The sequence below is a fragment of the Phaenicophaeus curvirostris genome, chromosome 1, assembly GCF_032191515.1.
Source record: "Phaenicophaeus curvirostris isolate KB17595 chromosome 1, BPBGC_Pcur_1.0, whole genome shotgun sequence".
Lineage (NCBI taxonomy): Eukaryota > Metazoa > Chordata > Aves > Cuculiformes > Cuculidae > Phaenicophaeus > Phaenicophaeus curvirostris.
This window is the reverse complement of record NC_091392.1, coordinates 25832164-25844483: the sequence shown is the minus strand read 5'-3', so window position 1 is coordinate 25844483 and position 12320 is coordinate 25832164. Positions and strand designations below refer to the sequence as shown.

Here is a 12320-nt window from a genome sequence, read left to right as displayed (position 1 = left end):
GATCTGGGTCTCTTTTCCGACATTAGAGTTCAACCATCAAATGACATGTCAAATTCCCTGAAATCCACATATAGATGGAAATAATGTGGATCTTACTGCTGATTGTTTTCAAGCTTTAAAACAACAGGATCTGGCAGTTTTGGCTTCTTAGCTTCTATTCTCTCTGAGCTGTGAAAGAGGAACTGTGGAGCTGCTTCCAAATGAAACTGATTATTTGCCAGAAGGAATGCAGCACACAGAGAAATGCATTAAATTACAGAATCCTACTTTTACTGTAATTGAACAGAACATTAATTCAGGTAGGTCCAGTATGTTTCAGGTTATTTTCCATCTCTTGAGTGTTATGAGAATGTTTGTTTGCATCACATGAATGCCACTCACAATGAGACCGTGCTGGAATGAGTTGCACTTTTAGGACCAGGAATTAGCCTGATTTTTGAGCATCTGATGTTGTTAGTAGAGCCTTTTTGTGTGCTAGCCTTAGCCTGCTGACAATGGTTCTTCCTTTCTGTCTTTGCCAGGTGAGCTGTCCGGGAAGAAAACTTAAGCATTAATGTGTCTTATTAGGCATCAGAGAGTCATGGAGTGACATGTTGCAAATCCTTCAAGCCCAGGGTAGACTTCAGACAGAGCTTAGACATCTGAAAGCTCATCTGTAGACTGCAAAGCCCACGGAAGTGGAGGGTTCTGGTTTTCTGTTCAGAAATGCCTTGGAATTTTGCCTTTTCTACCTCGTTCAGTTAACAGTTCTTACAGATTGCAAGTCTTATACAAGAAAGTGGTTTATGAAAAGCACTTGTAAAAGTAACAGGGCTATCCATACTGTGTGCCTTATTCTTCAGTGGTGATGAACAGTTGCACGTGGAAGATTGCAGCTTCTGTCATTCCTGTTCTGTGAGATGGATTCTTCCATTTTGCATACCCACTGTGGGAACAGCTGCACTAGGATTTAAGTTTATAACAGTCTCACTGTTTGCATCAGATTTCTCTTGTTTGCTAGTTGCTTCTTCACTTTCAGCTGATCTCACTTTCCGCGTTTAGGAATGCATTCAGTTGAATACGTTGATCTAAAAATGGTTTTGTTTGTTTGCAGCTTATACTCATAACTTCTCAACAATGAATGGTTGGATGCAATGCCCAAAATAGGTGACCATGCATAATACAAATGGGGAATAAATGTGTCAACACTGGGTTATATATAAAGTCATTCATTTATGCACCTCTGTATTCCCTTGAGTTCCATGGTCTAGTTGTAGGCATAAGCTGTAGCTTAGAGCTGTTTTTTACACAAATAATGTATCATTGCTAATAGATGCATGATATTAATGTCATCACAGGGAGAATAATGGATGCAACGGTTAAAGCTACATTCCTTAAAAATACTTCAGAAATTAGCTCTAAATGCTGATGATTGAAATACTCTTGGGGAAGGGAGTCCTCTTCATTAAACTGTTCTTTGGGAGATACAACTTGTTTCTCATCCAATAAATCAGATGTGGATTTCCTTGTACCATAAGCCATTTTTTGTGATGATCACGTTTTCACATCCATCACAAAATTATTGAACCTACACCCTACAATATGTATTGGGGTGAGTCTGGAAATACGGCCCTCCCAGGACTAGTGATAAGATATCTGATTGTGTCCGACTTATTTCCAGAATTTTTCTGTGAACTTATACTCCCAAAATATTATTTATCTAAAACAGTAAAACTTATTAATTATCTGCAAAAGCTACCATTTCTGTATATTTGCAGTATACCTCATGAACCTTGCAATGAAAAGCAGTTCCACTTTCTACACGTGTATCTGTTTTCCTCCAGACATGCAGAGCAATTAGAACAGAATATGGGCTAACCAAGGCCCAGGTCTGAATTTCATCACTAGAAAGTATTTTGACCAATAACAGTTCAGATTAAAATTTTCATGAACATAGAAATGGTAAAATATATTCAATAGTTGTTTGGATATCCAAATATTTTAAGGAGGGAATATGTCCATAGCTGTGTCATGTCTGTTTTCATATGGTATGAAAATAAGCTTTGCTCAGTGGAGCGCAGCTCTTTTGTACCAGCTGAGAAACAGCTAACTGGAATTTTACAATGAAACTTTTAGTCCTAACTGGTGTTTATGTAAAAAGCTCTAGTGGCTCTGTTGAGAAATCTTGAGAGCTGAGTTTGATGACGGTCTCTTAAGACCTTAAGGTTGGGAAAAAGATCATGACGGAGCCTTCATTTTTTCCTTAAGCACAGTGCTCGCCTCTCAGATTAAAACATTTGCCAGGTTACAGTAAAGCCATAAAGAGAATTAAAGTTGATAAGCCAAATGATTTGGCAAATGTTAGTATTTAACTTAACAGGAAATAAATCTTTGCGTGCGAAGAGAGGTCTGTGCCTCTTAAGAGAGAGCTTGATGCTGTACGGGTCGGGGGAAATCTAGGGTGCATTCTTCATCTTGTGTTGAGGGATAATGTGCCCATCTTTACACCTCTTTGTGGAGTATGAGCCAGCCTCCCTCTCCATCTGCTAGGGAGGGGAGCTGGCTCATGGTCCGCTCTCGTTGCTCTTCAGCTTGACACAGTGTTTGGCCTGCCCTGCCCTACCCAGCCAGCAGGCCTATGTTGCAACCTTTCTGGCATTGTTCTATTCCCTAGTGGCTGCTTTCGCTGTGAGGGTGAAAAAAAAAATAACCTGTCATTATATTGTTCCATCTAAGTGGCTTTTTGGGTTCTCAAACCCCAACTTTTTACTGTGACTGAAAATTATTTGCAGTAAAAACTTATACTCTGCACCCTGAGATGACAGAGAAATGAGTTCATGTTCTCTCTTCTTTTACTTTTTTTTTTTTAATAGCAAACGTGCTGTTGTTTGTGCACAGTCAGTGTTTGTATAGCTGAGTGGCTGTTTAGAGGTGTTTTATTTTCGTAGCTACAGTATCAACTGAGTTCATTATAACTGGGTTGAACTTATTAACATTCAGCCTTTCCCAGATGAAACCTTTATTAACACTTGTCAGTTTGGAGGCCTTGGCAGTCTAGACGGTGACCTTTATTCTGCTGCTGTCTTAGGCAGGGTTTATCACTCTGACAGAACCTAATTAAAATAGAAAAAAAAAATCAGTGAGTGATGTCACTGAGAACCAGAGAACCAGAGTAAGAGCTTTTATTGGCCACAGTACATCTATAACTAGCTGCAGCTCTTCCCTTTTCTTCACTGATGGAGGGAATGCTATTCTGCCAGCCATTATTCATTCTCAATGAGCAGGGATAATCTTTCTTAATCCCTTGGAGGGGTTTCTTTGCAATATGTTCGTTCTGAGCTTTAAATCACAATTTACTTAGGGCCAGATTCTGTCATGCTTCTTCCTGCCAAATAGTAGCTTCCTCCGTTAAAAATGTAATAGTGAGTAAGGACAAGAATGGAGAGAAGTAGGCTTTATGATGGATCCTTAACTGATGAATCCAACTATGTGGATTTTCACTTGCAGTTATTTTTCTTCGTGAGCAAGGACTTACAGTTTTTATTTTATTGACAAATCCTTCTGCTTACCTAAACGAGCACGAAGGCCGGTGGTCCATTTTTTTTTGAAAACTGGAGGAGAAAAGCCTGCAAATAAAGCAGGTTTTTTGTGTTCTTTTTCACAGGTTCAGCTCCTACCATTGAAGCTAGAAGCTTATGCCCATCCCCATGCCACTAGCACCAAAAAATCAGTGAGCTCTTTCATTTGCTGTCTTGGTGGTCATAAGGCTCACCAGAAATTTATATAACCAGTTAAACAAAACACTGATGTTCTTGCCTTTCATATATTAATAATCCTCAAACTGCAGCATGGTCAGTACCGCCCACACAGCAAAATTGTTTATGACAGACCATTAACACAAGGAAGAAATTCTCTGCATGTTGCACCTCTGCTTACCTGTTAAGGTCTCTCCCTTAACAGAGTGAAGAAGCTTTAGTGCATTGCCTGTTTCTCATTTTCTGAAGTTCTTGTTTCCATCCTGACTTATTTCTGTTTATGCTACCTGGTTGTGAGATTAAGATTTGTTGGCTTTTATCAGCTTCTCTATTTATACCTTCAAAGGCAGGTTTTTTAAATGACAAGAATTTTCAGGTCCAGCTTACTATTCTGAAATTGAGCAAGGCTAATCTTGAACCATTTTCTTTATTTAAGTTGTTATAGCATTTCTGTTCTCATAAACCATCTCAGAGAAATTTTAAATGATAGTGTTCCCTTGCAAGTTCCTGAAGAACAGCAGTAATATCAACTATTGTAGTTCTACACTGTGTGGGACCTTTTTATGCTGAATGTAGGTCATGTAGGCAGTTAAGGTATAAAAACCATGAAGGGGACATGAGAAAGCAAGGGTCTTTTAACAGTTCTTTAGAGAGTTACTCTGACAATAAAAAATACTCTTTAATCAATTCTGTAGTGAAAAATGTGGACACTTGTAATAAGCATGGCTTCAAAAAGAAGGTACAATAGAATGTCAGCTTCAGTCATTTGAATCTGTGCAGACACTGAAACTGAGAATGTCTAAGAACAAAAGCCTGGTATCTCTCAAAAGGTTGGTTCATAAAGTAAAGGCACATAAAAGGATTAAATTATTCTAACTACACGTTTCATTGAGTTTGTCATACAGGATGGATTCTTTAGTTACAGTGCTAGGTTTGTATAAGCTTTACCTTTCCTATTGTTGCTACCTTTTCTTTCTTTCTTCTGTCTTTCTTTCAGCCACAATTGCAATTGTGCTCTAAAGTATCCCTGATTACAAATCCTAATATTGCGTACTTGATAATGTAGTTGCATATATGTAAGCTTTTCCTTTTTTGATTTTATTCTGATTTTTTTTTTCAACGTATTCTCTGTTTTTCCTACTAATATACTAGAGAGGTGCTGGATTACTTGCTGCTGACACAGGAGCTACATCGTTGAAGATTCTTTTCCAGTACAATAAGATAACTCTTCTTCACTTTGAAGAAGCCTGTTAATTGAAGGAGAGTTATGTATTCAAGCAGCTGTGATCTTGGATTTGACTACTTACGTCTTATGCAAAGCATATCTTGTCAAGAAACCTGATCCAATACCCATTAAGAACTCAGCAATTTTTGAGATAATAGCAAACTCTTAGAAAGAGCCAAGCACAATGGGAACTGAGGGATTTTAACTTGGTGTTGGTTATTTCAATGTATTTTGATCAAGAAACTCTTTTCTATATTGTTGATCTAACCTTTTCATATGTTATTGATTTTAGCTGATGAAGGAGTTCCCTCTGCTCAGCATGTTCAACATCCATGAAAACCTGCTAGAGGCTTTGTTGGAACTGCAAGCGTATGCAGATGTCCAGGCAGTCTTAGCAAAGTATGATGGTAAGTTCATACCTATTTATATTTTCTCCATATGGTTCACACTGAAGCAATGTTTTTGAGTCAAACTTTTAAAATTTAGAAACACTATCATTAAAGTGATTAGCACGAGCTTCACAGATTACACAGTCCTTAATCCATAGATCTTAAACATTGCAGATTTTTTTCTACCAAGCCATACTTGTACAGGGTAATGGAATTCATTTGCTAACAACCCTTCAGTGCTTTCTTTGCTTTTTGTTAATGTTTTGGGGAACAGCTCTTTAGGTTCTGCAGGCTTTTATCACACACTATTCAAACGTTGTCTAAAGAAAGGATTATCAGTTCCCTCATGGACTTCTGTATGAATGTTGACTTAGTAGCATATAAATACTTTACAAGCATTAATTGATTTAACTTCACAGCAGTCTAGTGAGTTACAGACTTAATGTCTTATGGGGAAAACTTGGAAACCTCAGAAGACTAGGTGAACTATTCACATTAATTGTCAGTATTTTTCAGTAAACATTGGTTTATGTAGCAATGCGTCACTCTTCATATACAAATCACAGCTCATGCTGACTTTAGCTCTAGCCTTTTGTACTTGAATTCAAGACACTAGAGTCTCAAACAGAGAAAGGACAGAATAAGAAGCACCAACTGGCATACTTTCAGTTTAAGTTAAATGCGTTTTCTTTGTGTTGCGTAGAAAATTGTGACAGAAACAAGAATACAATCCAGTTCTCTTGACCAGCATTCGCCAACCTGTATAGTGCCACTCATCATCCTCTTCCTGCAGTCCCTGGCTTACTCACTGTCCACATTCCAAGTTCTGCAACAATTAAATAGGGAATACCACAGCCATCAGTATCCTGTTGTGTTACTATGCAGTCTTCATTCATCCTCAGTAATCTCTCATTGTGTGCACTGGAATACGGCAAGAGGATTTATGAAAGGAATATTATGTGATATTAATGAGGTCACAACATGCATGAATTAAATATCTGAGATAAATTAAACAGGTAGCCTTAATTTTGATGTTTCTCAACTCTTTCTCTAGATTGCCCTTGTAGCCTTTAAAATATTCTTAATTACTAGAAAATATTCTTAATTACTTAATTACAGGCTTTCTGGTCTTCTTTGAACAGAAATTTGTAACTTCTGAAGTTTTTGAAAAGATAGAGGGACATTATTTGAAGCACTTGGTATAAATGGCTGCCAATAGAGGCTGTGGAGCATATATCCACACTTTCTTTTTGATTCTTGGAAGAAATTAGCATCTTTTCCAGCCTGCCCCTTGCTGATCTTCTGCCACATTTATCTACTGTATTGTTTTCTACTTCTCTCTTATGTGGTCAGTTTCAGCTTTCAGTTGCTCCTAGTTCCTGCCAGACACTCCTTGTTCAGCCAGTACTGCTCGTTCTCAATTCCATTCTCCTGTCTCTTCCCACTACCTATCCCAATCTTCTTTTCAGGGAAGTGATGGTCATGATGCATCTCCTCACCAACTTTCCAACCCTTGTCTTACCAGACTTCTTTCCCATCCACCCTTTTCCCTATGGCTTCTGCCTTCTCTTCATTTGATGTTCTCTGCTGCACTGCCCAGATGCTAAAAAGCAGAACAGTAAGAGACCCTCCAGACAGATGATTCTTGCTGTCAGCCGCAGTATTTGGCCCCATGTTGCCACATGAAACAGTGGCAAGGATATGATTTGTAAGTTTATTGGAGTACTGAGATGTGTTTATTTGATAAGCAAATAATTTTTGGAGTGTATAACAAAAAAAAATACAGAAACTTCCACTGAATATGTGCTAACTGCTTTCTTCTAACATCTTATAACTTACGATATTAAGATAAATTTTGATAAAGAAACAGTAGACCATTGACTTGATCCTAACAATTATACTGCCAAATTTCAGACCCTTGCAGTTGGCTGTGGCAGAACTGAGATTGTTTAACAAAAGATAAATAAGCAGCTGATTACAGACAACATGAGTAATAGTCATTGCTAACAGTGCAGCCTGGAATGTTTTCAACTCTTTCGGATGTCGAATCATTCTAAACAAAGATCAGGATGTGACCCAGCCCCTTGAGTTTTGCCATCCAGAAGCACTAGTGATTCTGGGAGAGATCTTAGTTGTGCTCAGTCTGGTTGAAAGAAAACGCAGTTAAAGTGATAACACCAGAGTCTTTTTTTGTAGCTCCTTGTATTTCAGTAATTCCTGTGACACAGGTGTAGATTTCCAGGGACTTTATTTTGTTACATTAAGAAGCAAGTAAAGAGAAATGCCCCTGCACCACAGGATGTTGGCACTTTCTAGTCTTTTATGTAGTTATGAGATAATAGTCCTGGGAGATAGGTAGCAGAACTGTGACTGTGACATGCCCTCCCAAATCTCAGACTAAATTCCTGTGCGAGCTCTACTTTTGTATGTGAAAGCACTGATCTCTAGTTTTAAGCAAACCGTAGTGGCACTTTTTGTCATGCAAGTTGATAAAACTTGAAGGTGCGTTCTATCTTCTCAAAAGAATCTGGTAGAGTCAAAACTGAGGTCATAAATGTAACAAATGAGGCTTATTAAAAATAAAACTCTTCTTACTTTCTGTGTTTCACCTCATGCTTTGCCATATATAAACAAAGGTGTGTGCATACATTAGGGATGCACAAGGACTCGGCAGACACAATCTTAACCAATATAACCCTTACAGTTCACAAGTCTCAGCAGGCCTGTCTCAGGGAGTCTCAGCTCATTTTAGAACTCATCAGCTTCATGTGTTGTAAGATTTATTGGAATATAAAACAATGAACTCATTTATACTTTCCTATCTGCAGTCTCTGTTGGTCCCACTCCACTGCTTTTTCTTGACTGAGACCAAATCTCATTTATTATATTTTGATAACATATGAACAAATTATTTCCTTGAGTAGTCTGCCCCCACCCTGGGCTAAAAAGTTGGATCACATTATGTGAAACCTCAGCCTCTGCAAGCAGACACACTGCTTTACCAAAAGCCATGTGTTAAATTGTGTTTATGTTATGTACCTGGCAACAGAGCTGATGTCCATACTCATTATTCATGGAAAAAAGGCCTCATTAGTGGGACAGCATGCGCTGTTGCTGAGCTACATCGTTGTGGTTTCAGGGTTCAGTGTCTGTCAATAGAGTGCAGATGACCTAAATACTGCTGAATTCTGAAAGGATTTTTGGCTCTGATTTAACACATCCATGTTATGTGCAGCAGAAATAGTTATGGCTGTGAAAGAGACTGTTCTTGATGGAATAAGCTTCTGGTATTTGTAGTAGATAAAGTTTCTCTGGTCCTCTTTCCTTGCTTTGTAAACGGATTGTTTTCCAGTGGAGCAGATCTACTTGTTGTGATGCTTAGAGCAAATGATTTATTAATTTCCCTGCGCAGCCAGTTGCTCTGATTGTTATTAGTTGGTAATTTGGGCACTGTGTGAAAACTCAGACCTTTCTGGCAATTGAAAGTGTGATTTAAAAACAATGGATGCCTGTGTATTTAGTCATAGCGATGCAGTGGTTCCTCCCTAAACCTGTCCTTGTTTTCTTTTTTTCTAAAATTACTGTTTTCCGTTCAGACTATAAGCCTTCTGTTTTGGAGGAGGAACACCTTATATAAATTCCCACTTCAGTCACCCCCTTGAAAAGGAGAAAAACCATGTCACCATGTAGACAGAGTCACAAATTCAGAGTGCTCTTGTGGAGATAATTTAGGCCAAAGGATACATAGAAATAAAGTGGGTTCTAAGTACAAAAGGTCTCATTCTACTCTAGGCTACGACGTCTTTTTTTTAGTTGTTAATGGCTTACTTTGAAGAATGCTGCTTTAAATTAGTGTCAAATCAAAATGCAGGCCTTGAAGAAACACCTTAAAACCAGACTCTTCTCTGTCTGGAATACTTTCAATTCAGTGAAATCCAAACAGTTCGCGTAGAGAAATTAGTTCTCTAAAACGTAGCCTGTTCAGGGCTATTCTCTTTTCTCCAGTCCCACTCTGTTCAATTTCTTCTTGTCCTTACAGACTTAAAAAATGGGTAAATTCTACTTACACTGAACTTGAAGGCATTCTTTTTGGAGAGGGTGGCAGACTGATGAACCAGTTGCATGGAGTCTTCAGTTGTATTAGTTGTGGTCTCCAGGTTTTTTGTGTATATGTATATATTTGAGATCACAGCTCTACTATCAGTTTCGTTACATGCCATAATATGTTTGGTATTTTTGAGATGATGTTCTACCTGGTGGAGAGAACTGGGTAGATGTTCTAAGTGCAAGAAAGGGTTTTCTTCTTAGTTAAAAATGTAGCAAGGGGCAATACGGAAGCAACCGTTACCTTAGGTGCACTGTTTTATAATGGTTTTGTTTCTTTGAAAGAGAGACCTTAAGAGAAAGTTCCTTCTAGTTAAAGCCAAAGCCAAAGCCAAGTCTACCTTCTTCTAAGAGATGAAAATCACGTAAGACCTCGAGTTTGTGTAACAGTAGTATCAAGAGAATGGTTTGTCATTTTTCCCCATGACATCTTTTTCAGCCTCTGCTTTTAAGTACTAGTTTTTTTCTTCCATATCAAAATCACTTGTCATTTCAACTAGATTCAGTTCCATGTCTGTTCATACCATCTGGTCACTTTTTTTTGCCATATGATTCTGTGAGTTTTTTGTTTCTTGTGATTGTACAAAGCACAAGAAGCCTAAACTACTTCTGCTAATCTTGATCTTTCCAATCTCCTCTAGGAGAAATTATTCTTTACCCTCTGTTTGCATTTAGGATTGAACTTGGTCAGATTAAAGGGGCTGACACCTGCCTGGTCACTGAGATTTTCATCTCAGCAGGAGTTGCATATAAAGCGTTAACAACCAGCAGCGACCCTCAAAATCCTTCCATAACCAAACAGTTTAAGAGTTAGTTGCAGTGATAGCAGGAAAACCCCCTTTTGTTTGTACTGAAATGTTTTTCCCATCCTATCAGGGGATCAAATTCCAGGCCTTAGCATACACAGTGGCTATGTGTTTGTGTTCAATTGGGGTGTTTCCTGTCACTGAGGAAGAATGTCAAAAGGACAGAGAATCAGAACTACTTTATTTTGCAAGCACAAAATAAACATTAGATCATTGTGTTCATAGTTTTGCTCCCTCCAGCATGTTTTCTACCACATTTTGTGGAAAAATGCAATGACTGTTCTCATGGGAGATAATACTAAAGGATATTCGATCTTTTTGACAAAATGCTTTTCCCCAGATATCCAGTTCATGCTTTCCTTTATTGAACTCTATTCCATTACTCTTGCTTTTAACCATTTGCATCAGCTTATTCACTTTCTTCCTTAATTTTTGTGTCTTTATAGATGACTGCATCTTTCTTATGTCATCACTCATCCAGCCTGCACATATTTCTTTGCTAGAGCACTTTCAATCTTTCCCCTAAGCAGATTTTCCTCCTACCTGTGCAAGAGCAGCCAATCTAGCCTGCAGGTGCAGAGAATGAGGGGAGTTCTGTGCTGACAGAGCAGTGTTGGCTCATTGCTAGAGTCTATAGACAGGCTGAAGGAGAGGAGATCAGAGATGGAGTTCACCTCCAAGCCGTAGCACAATACATGTCCTGTACACCACCATTTTTTTTTGTTTTACCTCTTCACGTAACATCTTCCAGTTTTTTAATCTACTTTTAGTTATTTCATTTGGAAATATGTGAATGATTCCTGCAGCTTAATATAGTCTCTCTCCAGTGCTGTGTGGAGAAGAACTAGAGTTTGACTGGCAGTATTTTACTGTGCAAATTATGACCTGAGATCTCCGGCTTATTCTGCAAATATTTGAATCCTCTTAGTTCTGATAAGACTATTCAACTACCTGAAAACAAGCCTATAGGAATCTGTATTGTTGACTTGGGAATAATGTACGCTTTGGGGTCAAAGTAAGAAATCATGTCTGATTAGTGACTTAGATTTTGTGTTTATTGATGACTAAAACAATTGCAGCATGCCTGTCTCTTTACATTTAGGGCCTTCTGGTGACCAAGAGAGGGTAGGTTGCACCATTGTATATCAAGATTCATCATTTCTTGATTTAGTTTCTATTTTATAAAAACAGTAGATCCTGTGACCTATTTAGATGCGTATTCTGGTTATCATTAATTAGAGTAGTAATGTTATGGTTGCAAGTGTCTGTCCATTAGTTAACTCTCACAAGCAACCACTTATGAAGCAAATGACCCGTAAGAATTCTCTTTCAACTCATTCTGATATCAAATCATACTAATTGAATGAAAATGCTTATAAATTAAGTCTTAGACTATTTTGTATTCTGTTTAAAGATACAAGCCGTAAGGAGGAAGGACACCCTTTTTTGATTGACATATCAGTTCTTACTAGGGAAAAATGTCCTGGTGGTTTTGACAACAGAACAGCAGTCGTATCTTTCAGCACATTGTGGGAGCTCCACAAGTAATCACAGGAGGGTGGGAAATGGTATATGTGAAGATATTTTGCCAGATGGCTCACAGAGCTGGACACAGTCATTTATGAAAAACTTCACATTGGCGTCTGACTGAGGACATCTTTCCTAGGGCTAGTTTAGACTTGATTCATTGCTAAATTCGTGTTGTAACCAAACTTGGTTTATGCATTTTTCTTAAATAAGAGAGTCCAATATTGGAGATGAAGCCTAAATTACACAAGGATTTTAAAGTATTGTAGTGATCAGACCAGAATATAGCAGAACCAAATACTTAAGGTCTAATATGGAGCAAATAAAATTGAAACAGTTTTGGAGGAAAGTGGGCATGGACCTACTAAGGGCTGTCTCCTTAGCAACATAAACGTGAACGTTTATATGTATTTCTTTCATTACCAAGGGATTGTAGGTATTATCCTCAAATAATTGCTGCTTGCTCATTAGGAGCATAGTACTGGAAAATGCCTCCTGGGTAAGTCAGTCCCCCACTGTTGCATTCACTACATCA

At 38.2% G+C, this 12320-nt stretch overlaps 1 protein-coding gene across 7 annotated transcripts in view; it reads left to right on the top strand.

Moving 5' to 3' along the window:
• ST7 (suppression of tumorigenicity 7) overlaps positions 1-12320 on the top strand; it is a 147300-nt gene that overhangs the window by 108447 nt on the left and 26533 nt on the right. For all 7 annotated transcript variants that reach the window (XR_011336848.1, XR_011336846.1, XR_011336847.1 and 4 more), the window contains exon 9: positions 5252-5366. Coding sequence is in view for 4 of the 7 variants with exons in the window: in XM_069850874.1 (XP_069706975.1) it covers positions 5252-5366 (115 nt within the window). In the remaining 3 variants the exon portion in view is untranslated. The remainder of the gene's footprint in view (positions 1-5251; positions 5367-12320) is intronic.